We start from the raw sequence: 15,608 nt of genomic DNA, 5'->3' as shown, positions 1-15,608 counted from the left end.
ATTTTGGGCTACAAGTATACATACAGATGTTCAGGGTTTGTTCCATGTGTAAATAAGCTTGAAATGTGCTCAGGGTTAGTCAGACTTGTCTTACTATCCACAGTATGGCTTGTCCACTCTGAAGCTTGGTTACTCACCACCTGAGTTGGTCAAGATTGTCATTATTCAGCACAGCTGATATGCATAAATTGCCCATGATGACATTTATTTTCCTTTTCAAGCTTCAGATGAAGATAATTGCAAGTGTATAACCAAACAAAGCTGATGATAAGATCTGGCTTGTTTGGGGAGGAGAGGCCTATATAATCTCTGGAAAGAGCACAACTTCCTTAGCCAGCTCCTCATTCTAGCCATCACAACAGTTTGTTGGCTTTTCAGATTTACAGAAATCTTGCCAGGAAGCCTGCAAACCCATCTAGTAAGTGCAAGCCTATTAATGGAAAAATGTAGTTCCAGACCCCTCTGAAAGGATTCAGAGACACCAGATATTAATGTACTGTACCTTAGAGCACAAGGAGGGTGTTGTATGATCACAGAAAGTTTTAAAAAGTTAACTTTTATACTACTGACCTTCTGTGTTTTGTGCATTCAGTACTGAAATTTGCTCTGAAGTATCAGTGCAGTATTGATACCTTGAGCTGTAGGCATGTTGCTTTTATTACTGCTTTTTTATTCTCCTGTATTGATGATACCAGCAAACATGTTAGAGCTCGTGGCTCTTGATAAAGTGGATAATAATTCTGTTGTTGCTGTCTACAAATCATAGCGTATAAATATATGCATAGAATATGAAGAATTACAATTATTTCTATGGGATTTAAGAATGTTACATAAGATACTGAAGGATTAGCTGTATCCCTTTTTCTTTATATTGGTGCAGACAATAACAACAACAAAAAAACCTACCAGCTTTATACCTTTCAATGGCATACACAATTCTGTGAGATTCTGCAAAAGATGGTTCTTAATATTAAAAACAGAAGGGGCTTAAATTTCTCTCTCTTCCACTGCATAATTCTTTAATTCTGAAAATCTGTTTTAACACTAAGTCAATCAAACATAACTATCTGATACTTTGAATTTGTTAGGTTTTTTTACTTGCAACATCAGAAAATGCATCTGAAGTTTGAAGGCTTGGAATTTGATGCATTAGCAGTGCTGAGATGTAACCAGTATGTGGTGCTGTTAATACTTAAATTGGCAAAGAATTAAAGGACTTTCTAGCAGTCTTTTAATAGCTGTATTTTAAAAAGGTACTATTGTGAAAAGAGCTGATGTCAACTCAGAGTGATACGATTCTCTCATTTTTGGGGACAGGTCCCTCTGGAAGAAGGTTTGAATAAAGCAATTCATTACTTCCGTAAAGAACTTGAATATCAGGCAAACAATCAGTATATTCCCAAACCAAAACCTGCAAGGATGAAAAAAGGAAGAACAAGGCATAACTGAAGACTGTTGGTTGGACAGGAAATGCCCTGCTTTGACATTTGACGGATGTAATATTTTTCTTTTTTTTATTTGAAAGAGACTTTGAAACAGGTATCATGAAGAACAAACTGGAATTTCATTCTGAAGCTTGCTTTAAAGAAGTGGATGTGCCTAAAAATAACAAATATTCCCTTTCCCCTGCAAATCTTGCCTTGCACTTTTTAAATCTGTCTTTTTATGTAAAAATAGAGTAGAAACATCTTTTAGTATCTTCAAGTTTTATATCTTGCTGTGAGATCATTTTGTTGTGACTGTCCTTGACAGTTTTATTTACTGGTTTCTTTGTGAAGCTGAAGATAAACACAAATGGGATGGAAAATGCCAATTTATTTATAAAAATGGATACTATAAAATATGAGAAGTTCTACTATGCATAAGAAAAAAATTAGTGGTATTGTCAGATGGGAGACACTGACATCGAATATAGAGGAGTTTAAAAGAATTCTGTATGAGAGCTTTATGTATTCTTTAAACGAGAGATTTTTTCAAAGGTTTAGTTTTAGTTGTACACTTGAATTTGAAATATTTTCATTGATTACCATGGATAAGGATATTTTGAATCACTACTGTGTTGTGTGTGCTCTGGGAATAAAGTTAATGTATTACTGGTTACAGTGGTTGAATATGCTATTTTAATAAAATATTGAAACTTCTGTTTAGTTTCAGCCTTTCACTGTGGGTGCTTCTCTAGCATTATATGTCTGTGTATGTATTGTGTGTTAATTAGAGAGTAACAGTTCTTACATATTTGGCTCAAGGCTAACAGTGTTTTGTCCTGCATTGTTCATCTCTTAGTAGCTGTATAGGAAGGGATGCAGGATGTCTGTCGAAATAGACTGGACAAAAGCATCGTGATTTATTCCCATTCAGGCAGTTGATAGTGACGCAGAGTCTAACTTCAGCATCCCTATCTTGAAGAAATGTTTCTATTTTAGCATTTATTGAAGTTCCTGTAAATGCTTACAACTTTTCAAAACTCTTTCTGTCACCCCTCCTCCCCCCCAAAAAAAAAAAAAATAAAAATAAAATAAAATCACACAGTTCCACAGTGCCACATACCAAAGACTGAATACCTAGAAGGAAGAATTGACAGAAGGTTTTTAAAAGGTATTTTGGTGTAGGGCCACTCAAAATTGAAAATCCTAAATTTCATCAAGCAAAGTGACTTGACTTTGCCTCATTGAAACATGATGTTTCGTTAGCTTTTGAGGAATTGGTTCTTCAGGTTTTTGAGGTCTGCAGGTTGATGGTTGAAGTGCAAGTTAACTGTGGAAACATCCTGACCTCCTGCTGCTTGCCAGGCTTGGAGATTCATCCTGGCTGTCTGGCAAGGTTTCCCAGGAGTGATGGGGCTTCTGTGCTCACTTGTGGGTATTGTTTGGGCCAGCTCTGCAGTCATCTTTATAAAACATGAGAGTATCTTCCCTGCTCACACGCACAGGTTTTCTTCCAGTGGAAGTCTGCTGTGCAACGAAGATGGAGGGCCTGTGGGAGCATTTCTCCCTCTTGTTGGAGAGACAGCAACCTGCCTAGAATTTAATTACATCATTCCCATCATTTCGCAGCTGAGCAGCTTGGGGTCTGCTTTTGACTTGAAGCCTTTTTTTCTAGATAGTCTATCTGGGCATTTTTTCCGTATTAAGTTGCCTGAAAAGTACACCATGGTATGTGTGCTCTGAATGTGCATAGTCCAACCTATAATTACCAGTACAGTCACAAATCACTGCCTCTCTGTATGCTCAAAATCACAGCTGGATACATGTGAAATTAGTGCCCCCTCCTTTAACAGTTCTGTGTTGAGAACTGCAAATCACCTTCCGGCACAGTGTTTTTAACCCTTAAGGGATAAAACTCAAGTTTAAATAATCTTAAATAGACTTTAGCTGTAGATTATTTTGTGGGTAAGGTATTCTTTCTCCTTGTCTTAGATTTGAAGAGGTGGTACGCAAGGGTGCAACACAGCTCCAGCAGCCCTTGAGAATAAATGGGAGTTGAAGGTACCAGCTGTTACTTCCAGGACTGTTTTTAATTTATTTCAATGACTTTTGTGCAAAACATTTAAATTGTAGTGGAAAAAGCATACTCCTGGAGACTAGCTTGAAATGTGCATTTTTTGAAGAAAAATCCCTCTGGAAGTCTGAATGTTTGGATACTGCAGATAGGAATTTAAAAGCTTTTTAGATTGCTTCACAGCCTGATCTCCTCGATAGAAAGAGCAAATCAGGCAGAGGGCAAATGGCTGGCACTGATACAGTCGATTTGTTCATATGCAGTATGCCTCCCAGTGGGCCTGAGTGACAGACCGTATTGATCTGCTGCTTCCTTTATATCACCTCCAGCTTTTGTTTCAGTGATTCCTGGTTCAGTTCCCATATTCTTTCTGTATGATGTCTGCTAGGAGCAGCAGATGAGGTGCTGTTGCCTTTTGTGTTTTAAGCCAGTGGCTGGCCTGGCCCTCTCAAAAAAGACATGAATTAAAATAGTCTGCTGGTTCTTAAGCACTGAATTGGTAATTTTGGGGTGGGGAAATCTGAGAATTCTCATTTACTGCTGTCACCCACACAGGCAGGGTAAAACTAACATGAGCAGACTGGTGCCTGCGTAGTCACAGTGGTTCATGTAGAAGGGCCACTAAGCTCACGTTAGATACAAGTCCTCTTGTTGCAGTTGGGAACACAGTGGGTGAATGGGGCAGCTTGATGCTGGCAAGTGAGATCTGTCTGGAAGAAGTGACATGCAAGGCACTCTCTGCTGTGGGTTCCTCCAACCTCACAGGGAGGACCACTCTTACTGCCTGGAAGTTGCCACAGCAAAAGGGACCTGGACAAGCTTGAGAGGTGGGCCTGTGCCAACCTCATGAAGTTGAACAAGGCCAAGTGCAAGGTCCTGCACCAGGGTTGGGCCATCCCAAGCACACACACAGGTTGGGTGGAGAATGGTTTGAGAATAGCCCTGAGAAGAAGTATTTGGGAGTGTCAGTTGATGTGTACTTGCAGCCCAGAAGGCCAGCTGTATCCTGAGTTGCATCAAGAGAAATGTGACCAGCAGGTTGAGGAAGGTGATTCTGCCCCTCTGCTCCGCTCTCAGGAGGCCCCACGTGTAGTACTGTGTCCAGTTCTGGGACTCCCACCACAAGAAGGACATGGAGCTACTGGAATGGGTCCAGAGGAAGGCTGTGAAGATGATCAGAGGGCTGGAGCACCTCCCCTACAAGGACAGGTTGAGAGATCTGGGGCTTTTCGGCCTGGAGAAGAGAAGGCTCCAGAGGGACCTTATAGCAACTTTCCAGTACCTGAAGGGTCCTACAGGAAAGCTGGGGAGGGACTTTTTATAAGGGCAGGTAGAGATAGGACAAGGGGAAGTGGCTTTAAGCTGGAAGAGGGTAGATTTAGACTAGATGTTAGGAAGGAATTCTTTACGGTGAGGGTGGTGAGACGGTGGTACAGGCTGCCCAGTGTGAGGCTGTGAATGCCCCCTCCCTGGAAGCATTCAAGGCTAGGCTGGATGGACTTTGAGCAACCTGATTTAGAGGGAGGTGTCCTTCCCTATAGCAGGAGGGTTGGAAGGGTGATCTTAAGGGTCCCTTCTAACCCAAACCATTCTATTATTCTAAGAGATCCACTGTTAGATTACTGCTTTTTTTACTTCTATTTCTACACATAGGGCTGCTCAGAAGCTCTTGTAAGTACATTGTTTGTCCACAGGCAGCACAGTGAGGCATGTAGATGCAATTTAAGCAATAAGTTGTGTGACCATGCAGACTAGAGAAGCCTTGTGTCTTATCTTTAGGTTAAACTTTTTGCTCTGTGGGAAAAAAAATAGTCATCTGACAGTCTTTTCTTGTGTCTGGGGCATTTGCAGCTTCTCTCTGATTCTGGCTAAGCAACCACTGAGCTCACTGCCCAGGGGATACTTACGAATGCCTCTGTCATACTTTTTTGTTCCAGAAACTTTTAGAAATGTATCTTTGACCAAAAAAAGTTCAACACTGTAAAAATATGTTTGAAATCAGGTTTAGAGTTAAAGCAGGCAAGGAGAAATGACAAATGCAGTTACATAAATTCATAAGCCCTAGAAAACAGGCTAAAGAGCAAAACAGGGCTGTGGTTAGTGCGATGGATTAAGCCAGTCTCCAGCCCTTTATTAGTACCAAGTTCAGCGCTACTTGAGGCCAGGAAGTCCTTGTACGTTGTTAGAGGCTCAGAGATTTGTTCACAGAAAAAGGATGCTTTGTTAACAGTAAGGGAAGTGTATACTTAGCATTGCCAGTCCTAACATCCATACATCCTCCCCCTGAAAGCAATGGAAATGTAGCCACCACAGCTCCATAGTGGCTTTGTTCTAAACATTTCCCACTGCTGGCATGGCATGGAAAAGATCTGGACTCCGGTGGGACTGCTGGCATATAGACAACACTCATGTATGCTAGAGTGACCAGATGGAAATCTCCACCTGAGTCGTATTTGTGGTCTTGAGACCTATATTGTACCACGCTGTGAAAAGCTTTCACATGCTGAAGTTCTTATTTGCAGCACCAACTCAGAGCTACAACAAATAGCAGCGATAGCTATGGACAAAAATGGAGCTCCTTCCCTATGACAGGAGGTTCCAAAATGTGATTCCATATCAGTAGGGAAATAACTGAAATATGGTAAGAAATAATTTGTATTTCCAGCAAATAATCACTCCAGTTCCCTACTCTTTTCCAGTCCCTTCTCTTATTCACCTACCTATAATAGGAAATGTGGCGACAACTTCTTGTCTGCTTTGTTTTGTTGCTGCTACTTTACAGCTTGGAACAAGAAACAGTTGTTTCATCCTTGCTATTTTCCCTAGCTTTTGACTCGTTCTTTGGCAAGGAGGAGATCCTCTGCTCTGTGCCATGGCTGAGCCAGCAGAAAGGTCCAAAGCATGAAGCCACAGTGTCGTGCCCAAACTGCTATCAAAGCCAAGCACCACATTCTAGGCTCTGTCCACCCCACTGTTACGAGGAAGGAAAACTACACCTCCCATCCAGGAAATAATCTTGGAATAAAAGTGCATGATTCTGACTGACTTCTGTGGCTGACACCTGCAAACTGGGGATGTGGCATTGTGAGGCTGTGGAATGTTAAGATATGGGCTGTGGCCTGTTTATCCCTGCTCTGTAGGAAGCCACAATGAACAATGCCACTTTTCTGTCCTGGTTGAGAGGTTACATGGTGTCAGTGCTGAGTCGGCCGGGAACGATGATGTGATGCTATCTGTAAGCAGAAGAGAACAGCTGGGAGAGGGAGTCTTCTGTTTGTGTTTGGGGACAGAAATACTCAGAGAAAATCATTAACTCGCTGAAGATACAAAGCCAGGAGTGGCTGACACACCAGAAGGCTGTGCTGCCATTCAGTGACATCTGGGCAGGCTGCTGAGCTGAGTGAAGAGGAACCTGATGAGGTTCAACAAGAGCAAGTGTGAGGAGAGTAGCTCTTAGGAGAAAGACCTGGATGTCTTGGTGGGCACCGTGTTGGCTATGAGCCCACATTGTCACCTGGTGGCTAAGAAGGCCAATGGGATTTTGGGGTGCATTACAAAAAGCGTGGACAGCAAGTCAAAGGGGATCCTCTCTTTATTCTGCCCTGGTCAAGCCAGATCTGGAGCATAGTGTACAGTTCTGGGCTCCTCAGTTCAAGAACACCAAACTGCTGGAGACAGTCCAACCGAAGGCTACAAAGATGGTGAGAGGCCTGCAGCATCTTCCTGATGATGAAAGGCTGGGAGGCATCAGGTTGTTCAGCTTGGGGAAGAGAAGGCTGAGGAGAGATCTCATCAATGCTTATAAATATCTAAAGGATAGGAGTCAGATGGATGAGGCCAGGCTCTTTTCAGTGACGGCCAGCAATAGGACATGGAGCAACGAACAAAAACACAGGGAGCTCCATCTGAACTGGGGAAAAGGTTCTACTGTGAGGGTGACAGAGCTCTGGAACAGGCTGACCAAAGAGGTTGTAGAGTCTTCTTCTTTGGGGATATTCATAACCGTGGAGCAATCTGCTGTAGGGAGCCTGCTTTAGCAGGGGATGGACTCCAGAGGTCCCTTCCAACCCCTACAATTCTGAGTGAATTTTGTGAACTTTACTAATGTGGTTAACTTTGAAGCACTCCGTGCATAGGTGACAAATAACAGTTCTCCTTTTGCACAAACCTATGATGGCTCATACCCACTCGCTTGTTTTCAAGACAACTTTAATCACAAATTCCCAACACAGCACCATGAAGTGCTGTGTTGGGAATTAATTACTTCTTGTTATGAAGAAAGCTAACTCTGTCCCATCCATACTCAGCACATGGTGGGAAACTGCAACACAGTGTAACGGAAAATATTTGTTTTTATGTCTTGGAAAACCCAGATTTTGTGGGAGTGTGCAAGACACAGCTGCTGGACTGAGTGAGCCTGCAGGAACAGACACATCTTGCAAAGGCCTACGGATGGATGGCATTTATTTACAGCACTTTTTAAATTCTTCTTACTCTGCAGGTCTGAATTCCCAGTTGTTTTATGTTCTGGGAAATGATGGAAATTATCAGTGTGGTTCAAACACTGCCAAATTCTTTGCACTTTTTCTTATAGGGCATAAAATAGAACTGTTTTGCTAGGAATAGGTGTTTTCCAATTGTGCAAAGAGAGCGTGCTTGACTCAGAACATGACTATGCCATACCTGGAATAAAGGGTCTCCTTTCCTGGGAAACGCAACACAACAGTTTAAAACCATTAAACTGGCAATGAGTCTACTGCTTAGTGCAAGAGCTCCAAGATCTAGGGGAATGCTGGGTCTCTGAGGGACATTACATGAGTGCAAGTGCACACGTGTGTGCAGAGGAGTGACTTACATGCTTGTTCAGTTTGGCTCCCTTATTTTGTTATTTTACTCCTCTTTCAGGCTGGACTGAGAACTTGCAGCTAAGCAGGAAGGACACAACCTGGGCATCATTCACAGGCAACTTCTGCCTGAGGTGGTCACTAGGCTCTGAGTCTGGAAACTCTGAATCTCGGCTGCTGCTTCTGAAGTCAGATTCCTGCTTGCAGCCGTTGCCCCATAGGATCCCTTCCTTTGACAGGCTCTGGAGGGAGGCACTGGAAGCAGTATTGATCTCCTTGCCAACAGGATCTGTAAAAGCTCCATGTCACGCAAGTTTGGAAGGCTGCATGCAGTGGGTATGGCGATAGCAGAGGAGGCAGCAATTCAATTGAAAGGACTTTTTTCTTCTTTTCATAGAATCATAGAATCACAGAATGGTTTGGGTTGGAAGGGACCTCACAGCCCACCCAGGCCCACCCCCTGCCCTAGGCAGGGCTGCCCCCCACCAGCTCAGGCTGCTCAGGGCCCCATCCAACCTGGCTTTGAGCACCTCCAGGGATGGGGCACCACAGCTTACGTGGGCAGCTGTGCCAGTGCCTCTCCAACCTCTGACCTAACATCTAACCTAAACCTGCCCTCTTTTAGTTTAAAACCATTCCCCCTTGTCTCATTAGTCTGAGACCATGCAAAAAGTCTGTCTCCCTTCTTGTAAGCTCCCTCAAGTACTGGAGGCTGCAGTGAGGTCTCCTGAGAGGCTTTTCTTCTCCAGGCTGAACAAGCCCGGCTCCCTCAGCCTGTCTTCATAGGAGAGGTGCTCCAACCCTCTGTTTATCCTCGTGGCCTCCTCTGGACCTGCTCCAACAGCTCTACATCCCTCCTGTGCTGAGAGCCCCAAGCCTGGATGCAGTACTGCAGGTGGGGCTTTTCAAGGGCAGAGCAAATGGGGATGATCACCTCCCTCTCCCTGCTGGCACCCCTGAGGAAAAATTGGATTTGTCTGTTGACACAAAACTGAATGAGCAAGCACATCTGAAATGAGTTGGGTTATACTGTATATTCTGTGTGCCAACCTAGATGATATGATGTAATTTTGTGATTGAGTGTAGAAAAAGTAGCAAGAAACCCTTTTAAAAAGTAATTTCTAGTAGTATGGCTTAATGAAACTCACTGTTACAGACTCTACTAAATAATGGGAAACTTTATCAAAAAAGCTTTATTTCTGTAACACTTCATATATCGCATACTACTAAGTAACAATAACAAAAGAAAAGTCATGTTTCTTTCTTGGCAGCCCCTTGGCTCCTGCTGTTGTACATGAACAGGAAGGAAGCAGAGACATTGATTGGGGGAGGGCTTGGCTTTGCCCAGCCCCATACACCCCAGCTGTAGGAAGACGAAAGCCATCAGTAATCATCATAGTTGACTCCCGCCCCGTGCCTGAAGGTGTGTGGGTTCCGGGGGCCGATGGGTGAGTCTTCATCATAGTGGTGCTGGTAGTACCCCCCGTAGTACTCGTTGCCACCACGCCCCAAGCTCGTCCAGTAGGACATATCGTCTTCAAATTTCTGCCAGGAAGAAATGAGGAGAATGAAACGGAAAGAAAAAGAAGAAGGAGGGGTTCCCTTTGTCTCAGGCAAATAATTCAGATCTGGAATTTCTTCTCAGAAATCCTTCACCTGCTTTACAAAACTCTGCATCTAAGAGACTTTCTCTGTGAGATGTACCGGTCTGATTTCACAATATTCCATGCCTGTAGTCATGACATACCTGAGTGTAAAGTGAGTGCATCGCCCTTTGCTTTATGCCTGTTATTTTTCTCTTGTAAAATCATAAGGCTCTAGAAGCAGTTCAGTCCTGCTCACGGCAGCAGTGGAAAAACAGTATACAAGAATATCGAATGCTCGCCAAGCCAAAGCCTTTCCATCTGAATGGCTCTTTGGAAATATTTCTGGCTGAGATTTGTAAAGAAAGTTTTGCAAAATACACAATGGGTAAGCACAGCCTAAGCCCTTTCTGAAGCATTGCTGGAACCAACAGTTATCTCATTGTTAAAGCTGTGTCTTAATACTCCACAAAACCTCCTGAGTGGACTCGTTGTCTCCAACAGCAGGCCTGGTTTCATTTGTCAGTGCACACAGGAACTTGTAAAGAAGAACCCATCTTGTCTGCATGTTTTGCCCTTTCTACTTAACTTCCTACTACATGCACCCAGCCTTCAGTTCTGGATTCATAAAACTGCTTTTCTTAATATCCATATCGTGTAGAGTTGCTGTTAAAAAGTCACTTTTATCTGCATAATGTCCAGGAGCAATAAAAAATATATCCTTTATTATTTCATTGCAAGCAAAGGATTTTTTTTTTAAATTGTTCCAGCTTTGAAAATGAGTGCATTCATCTTCTAAGCAATCCACATAACGTGAAGGTCTAACGTGTATTCCAGCTTGCCTGTGCCAATGCAATCTCATTAAGCACACGCATGCAGCTGTCAGAAGCCAAGAATCCAGCATCTATGACTATTTTTACCTCTTATTTATGTACAGATTATTCTATTCATGGGACTGCAACTGAACACAGTGTCTGCTGAGCAGAGCTTTATGCAGTCTGTGTACCAGCTGGGGGCTCCTGATCCTACCCTGGTGTTGTTACAGCTTAAAAATATACCCTCGTGGTTCAAAGGGAGGTTGGCTGAACGTTACCAGGCAGTATTCTTTCCCATGCAGGGTCACAGCACAGCTCTGAGTGCTGCACATTCCCCATCAGGTAGGTAACACTGGTTGGGAAAGACCACGAAGATTATCTAGCCCAACCACCAGCCTATCCCCACCATGCTCACTGACCACGTCCCTCAGTGCCACATCCACACGGTTCTTGAACACCTCCAGGGACCTCCCTCCCCAGGCAGCCTGTGCCATTGTCTCACTGCTTTTTCTGAGATTTTCCTAATATCCAACCTGAACCTCCCCTGGTACAACTTCAGGCCATTCCCTCTCCTCCTATCACTGTTACCCGAAAGAAGAGGCTGACCCTCCCCCTCACTACAACCTTCCATGCCCCCACTTGACCCCACAGCCTGGGGTAGCCCCCCACTCACCGCCTCATCGAAGCCAAGGTAGAGGAACTGCTGGTACCATTGCTGCACATCTGGCTGGCTGCGATCCCACAGCTGGCGCCGCGGGCGCCTCAGGCTGCGCAGGAACCCCTTGGCCGCCTCTTCCTTCAGTGACACCTCTGGCTTCGTGGCAGTGAGGGCTGGAATGAATCCCCCCAGCCCCCCAAAGAGAGGCCGAGAAGTGCTTAATCAGCCTAAATTGTGCCACATTTCTGGTGTTATTTCATCATCTTTGTGCTCGGCAGAGCGGTGTGTGAAGCAATACTAAAAATAGGGATCGCCGATACGATGGCCTCATAGCTACCCCTGTTCTCTTTGCTTTTATCACAGCTATCCCAAGCTCAAGACATGATGCATACGGAATTTAAACACACAGTCCAAATGGAGAATGGGAGCCTAGGTTCTGTGTGCTGCAGCTGCAGGAATGGGAGGGACGCGTGGCTGCTGCGTGCACTCACGGTGCAGCAGAGCTGTGCATGGTGAGGTCTGCTTGGAGTGCTTACACAGCTCCTGAGTGCTGTGCTGCCTCTGGGACAGGGGCACAGCAGCAGCACTCTGAGAGCTGTGACAGACAGCAGCTGAATCGGCAGGGAAGCAGGCAGGCAATTGGCTGCCTCTCTATTTACCTTCTCGTTTCTGAAGCATCCGCTTAAGTTTATTTCCTCTTGAAACATCTAGAGAAGTAAAAATATAATGCATGCTTATCTATCCACTCTTATTTGGTAAGAAGGAAATAACAGTGACAAAAAGACTCCTTTCTACCAAGGAAAACCTGGACCATGCTTCCACCCGCACCTCCCCGTGCCCCCATTTCCCTGCCTCAGTTCAACAGAAGCTGTAGGGAACCCTTCTGCACCCCAACATCCTTTCCCCAACGCTTCTTGGGATGGATCCCCATGCCAGCACAGGTTGCCAGCACAGCCAGAGCCGGGCTCCCCACCAGGCTCCCCACAGAACATCTCCCGGCGGAGCGACTGCAAACAAAAGAGTTATAGGGGAGAGATGCTGAACTTGAGACCGAAAGCTGAGCCCGCGCTCACTCACCGGGAGCTGTGCAGAGCAGCGGCACGACGAAGAGGAGGAAGAAGAAGAGGAAGGCCCCGGGCAGGGCTCCGCGGGGGCACGGAGGCGGCATGGCTGACGGCCTCCCCGCCTCGACGGGACGGGACGGGACGGGACGGGACGGATCGGAGGGAGCGGAGCGAGGGATGGCCGCGTCCACGCCCACGTCGAGCCCGCCCTCACCCGGCCCGGGGGCCTGCTGCGGGGGGAGCAGAGCTAGGGAGGCCCCGGTACCGGGATGCTCTGGAGTGCGGCTGTCAGGAGCGGATCCTCAGCGTGAAGGCACCACTTCTTAAATGGGATGGGATGGGATGGGATGGGATGGGATGGGATGGGATGGGATGGGATGGGATGGGGTAGGGTAGGGTAGGGTAGGGTAGGGTAGGGTAGGGTAGGGTAGGATAGGATAGGATAGGATAGGATAGGATAGGATAGGATAGGATAGGATAGGATAGGATAGGATAGGATAGGATAGGATAGGATAGGATAGGATAGGATAGGATAGGATAGGATATTCTGGAGATATTCAAGACCTGTCTGGACACCTACTTGTGCGACCTGGTGTAGGGAACCTGCTTTGGCAGGGGGGTTTGGACTTGATGATTGCTGGAGGTCCTTCTAACCCCTATGATTCTGTGTTTCTGTGATAGGATAGGATAGGATAGGATAGGATAGGATAGGATAGGATAGGACAGGACAGGACAGGACAGGACAGGATAGGACAGGATAGGAGGAGTCGCTGAGGGAGGTGGGGTTGTTCATTTAGAGAAGATGAGGCTCAGGCAAGACCTTATTGCTTGCTACAACGTCCTGAAGGAGGTTGTGGTGAGGTGGGTGTTGGCCTCTTCTCCCAGGTAACAGTGATAGGATGAAATGGAATCGCCTTGAGTAGCACCAGGGGAGATTTGGATTGGATGTTAAGAAATACTTTTCTGGAAGAGTGGTCATGCACTGAAACAGGGTGCCTAGGGAGGTGATGGAGTCACTGTCATGGGAGGTGTTCAAGAAATGTTTAGATGTCATACTGAGAGACATGGTTATTGTCCATTCCATCACCACCCATGAGTGCTTTTTCCACATTGCTCCATGTTTCAAGCATCATCTCTCTCCATGCATGCAATGCTATGCTGCAGCAAATCCCCGTTCTTCAGTATCAGTGTGTTCTTTAATTGGCTTAACTTTGACAGTCACTTGACTGAAATCATTTGGCTTTCTTTGGAAAGAAAGCTGCAGAGTGTATCTAAAGTGACACAAGAGGAATGCATACCTAAGGCTGCATGAAACACCTGTGATGCAGATAATTTTTAAAGCAGGGCAATACCTTGTAGATAGTTACCTCATTATATCAAAGCTGGTCTCTTTATAAAAAGCCTTGTGTGCAACACCATCCTCTATCGGGTTCCGGGTAATACGAAGCAGTACAAGGCACCAAAGCTCATCAGTGTACCACATATATCATCGTGGCTCAAAAAGCCACTCAGATGAATGTTATCTTGTGAAACTCGAGTGCATGGCTATTGTAGAAAATCATTGCTGTTGGTGGAAGAAATGATTGACGGGCGAATATCTTGCCCAAGGTTAAACTGAGCACGGTGTCTTTCCAAAAGAGGTCACTTTCTCAGTTCAGGAGACAGAAGTTTTGAGCATAAAGTAAAAAAAAAAAAAAATTGTTAAAGATATAACACTATTTCTTTTCTAAGCCAGCGGTGAGAGGTGATTGGCATTTTTCCAGTAGCAATCTGTATTTCTAGCCTAGGTTGTTTTGAGCACTAAGATGTCGCTGCCTGGTGCTGCAGCACTTTTCTGCTGAGCTTGAGACTACTGCATCATTACTGGAAGTTTGTACCTTCAAATGAGCACTCATGTTTATTGATACACCTGTGGTGGTGCTTTCTGGTGTTTGCCAGTTAAAAATGCAGTCACTATGCACACTGCTTTGGAACTGCGGTGTTTTCCAGGGTTCTCTCCATTAACAGTAACATTACTCTCTTTAAACTGTCTTTTTCTTGGTTTGAAGGAACACTGGTCATCACCTGCCTGCCTGCCTGTTCCTCAGAGCACTTTGCACACCCTGTGCCTTGCTGGGGATAAGCAAATAAGACTCCATCTCATTTTTTATATGGTTCTGTGTTGCTGAACACTCTGTTTCATCTGTGTGACCTCTACATTTATGCTCAGTGTTTTTCAAGCCCAGTGGCTTCTATCTGAAATGACACAGAAATCTCTCTGCCCTGAAGCATCACTGAGTTCTAAAGCATCTGCGTTCCTGTATTATTATTGTACATTTGGACTCAAATTAAGTACAGAGAGATTCATGAATAATAGAAGAACACCTTTGCTTTTGTATCTCATCACAGCAGCTGTTGAGAGAACGATTACCTTCATTAAAATGTAAGAGATATCATCAGTATCGCCGTTCAAGGATATCCAGAAATTCCAAGTATAGAAAAATAATGTATATATAGAAGTTAAAAGGTTGGTTTTGGTTTCTTTCCTTTATTAGACTTCATGTTTTCAAGATTTTCAACACAAGTATGTTTTAAAATGCAGTGCATGCTTATACAATCACAGGACCCTCGAAGCTGGATTTTCAAGGGGAAAAAAAAACCACCAAGTATAATGAGACATGATAAAATACTGAGACCTGGCGTCAGCATAGCTGAGCAGATAAACAGGAGAGCTGTATGCAGACCAGGGACTGAAGGAGCCGACACTTCATCTTCTGCAAAGAAGAACCACGAAGTTTCTAATGATCCACTGAAACAATCCACTGGGATCCAGAACATGGCAGCACTAAACTGTGCTCCTGATGTACAGAGAGGTGTCACATGCATACCCCATCCCTGGAGGCATTCAAAGCCAGGCTGGATGTGGCTCTGGGCAGCCTGGTCTGGTGGTTGGCAACCCTGCACATAGCAGGGGGGTTGAAACTAGATGATCATTGTGGTCCTTTTCAGCCCAGGCTATTCTGTGATTCTATGATTCTCGGTTAATGAGTTTTTCACAAAAAGTCCAGACCATACTGCACTGTTAGCTTGCTGTAGGATGGAGGTGCTTGGCACTCTGAGCTGTTCCTGCTCCCTGTTCCAAGAAAACCACAGGAGTTGTGTTTTGT

The 15,608-nt window shown here is 44.8% G+C and overlaps 2 protein-coding genes across 2 annotated transcripts in view; one reads left to right on the top strand and one right to left on the bottom strand.

Moving 5' to 3' along the window:
• The window catches only part of UXS1 (UDP-glucuronate decarboxylase 1), a 56,218-nt gene extending 54,077 nt beyond the window's left edge, over positions 1-2,141 (top strand). The window contains exon 15 of the mRNA XM_031605170.2: positions 1,318-2,141. Within this exon, the coding sequence (XP_031461030.1) occupies positions 1,318-1,449 (132 nt within the window). The 3' untranslated portion in view covers positions 1,450-2,141. The remainder of the gene's footprint in view (positions 1-1,317) is intronic.
• A 7,368-nt stretch (positions 2,142-9,509) lies between these two features.
• On the bottom strand, positions 9,510-12,636 carry ECRG4 (ECRG4 augurin precursor). The gene is made up of 4 exons (XM_031605129.2): positions 12,476-12,636; positions 12,058-12,105; positions 11,414-11,571; positions 9,510-9,887 (listed from the first exon to the last, which is right to left on the bottom strand). The coding sequence occupies exons 1-4, from the start codon at positions 12,564-12,566 to the stop codon at positions 9,726-9,728; spliced, it is 459 nt and encodes a 152-aa protein (XP_031460989.1). The 5' UTR covers positions 12,567-12,636; the 3' UTR covers positions 9,510-9,725.
• Positions 12,637-15,608: the final 2,972 nt, after the last annotated feature.

The sequence above is a fragment of the Phasianus colchicus genome, chromosome 1 (genome assembly GCF_987193195.1).
Source record: "Phasianus colchicus chromosome 1, bPhaCol1.hap1.1, whole genome shotgun sequence".
Lineage (NCBI taxonomy): Eukaryota > Metazoa > Chordata > Aves > Galliformes > Phasianidae > Phasianus > Phasianus colchicus.
This window is presented reverse-complemented; position numbering and strand designations above follow the sequence as displayed.

Coding starts and splice junctions, on each gene's coding strand:
- ECRG4 (XM_031605129.2), bottom strand. CDS start 12,566: ATGCCGCCTCCGTGCCCCCGCGGAGCCCTGCCCGGGGCCTTCCTCTTC. Junction 11,572..12,057: donor GATGCTTCAGAAACGAGAAG/GTAAATAGAGAG, acceptor GATTCATTCCAG/CCCTCACTGCCACGAAGCCA. Junction 9,888..11,413: donor ACCTTGGCTTCGATGAGGCG/GTGAGTGGGGGG, acceptor TCTTCCTGGCAG/AAATTTGAAGACGATATGTC.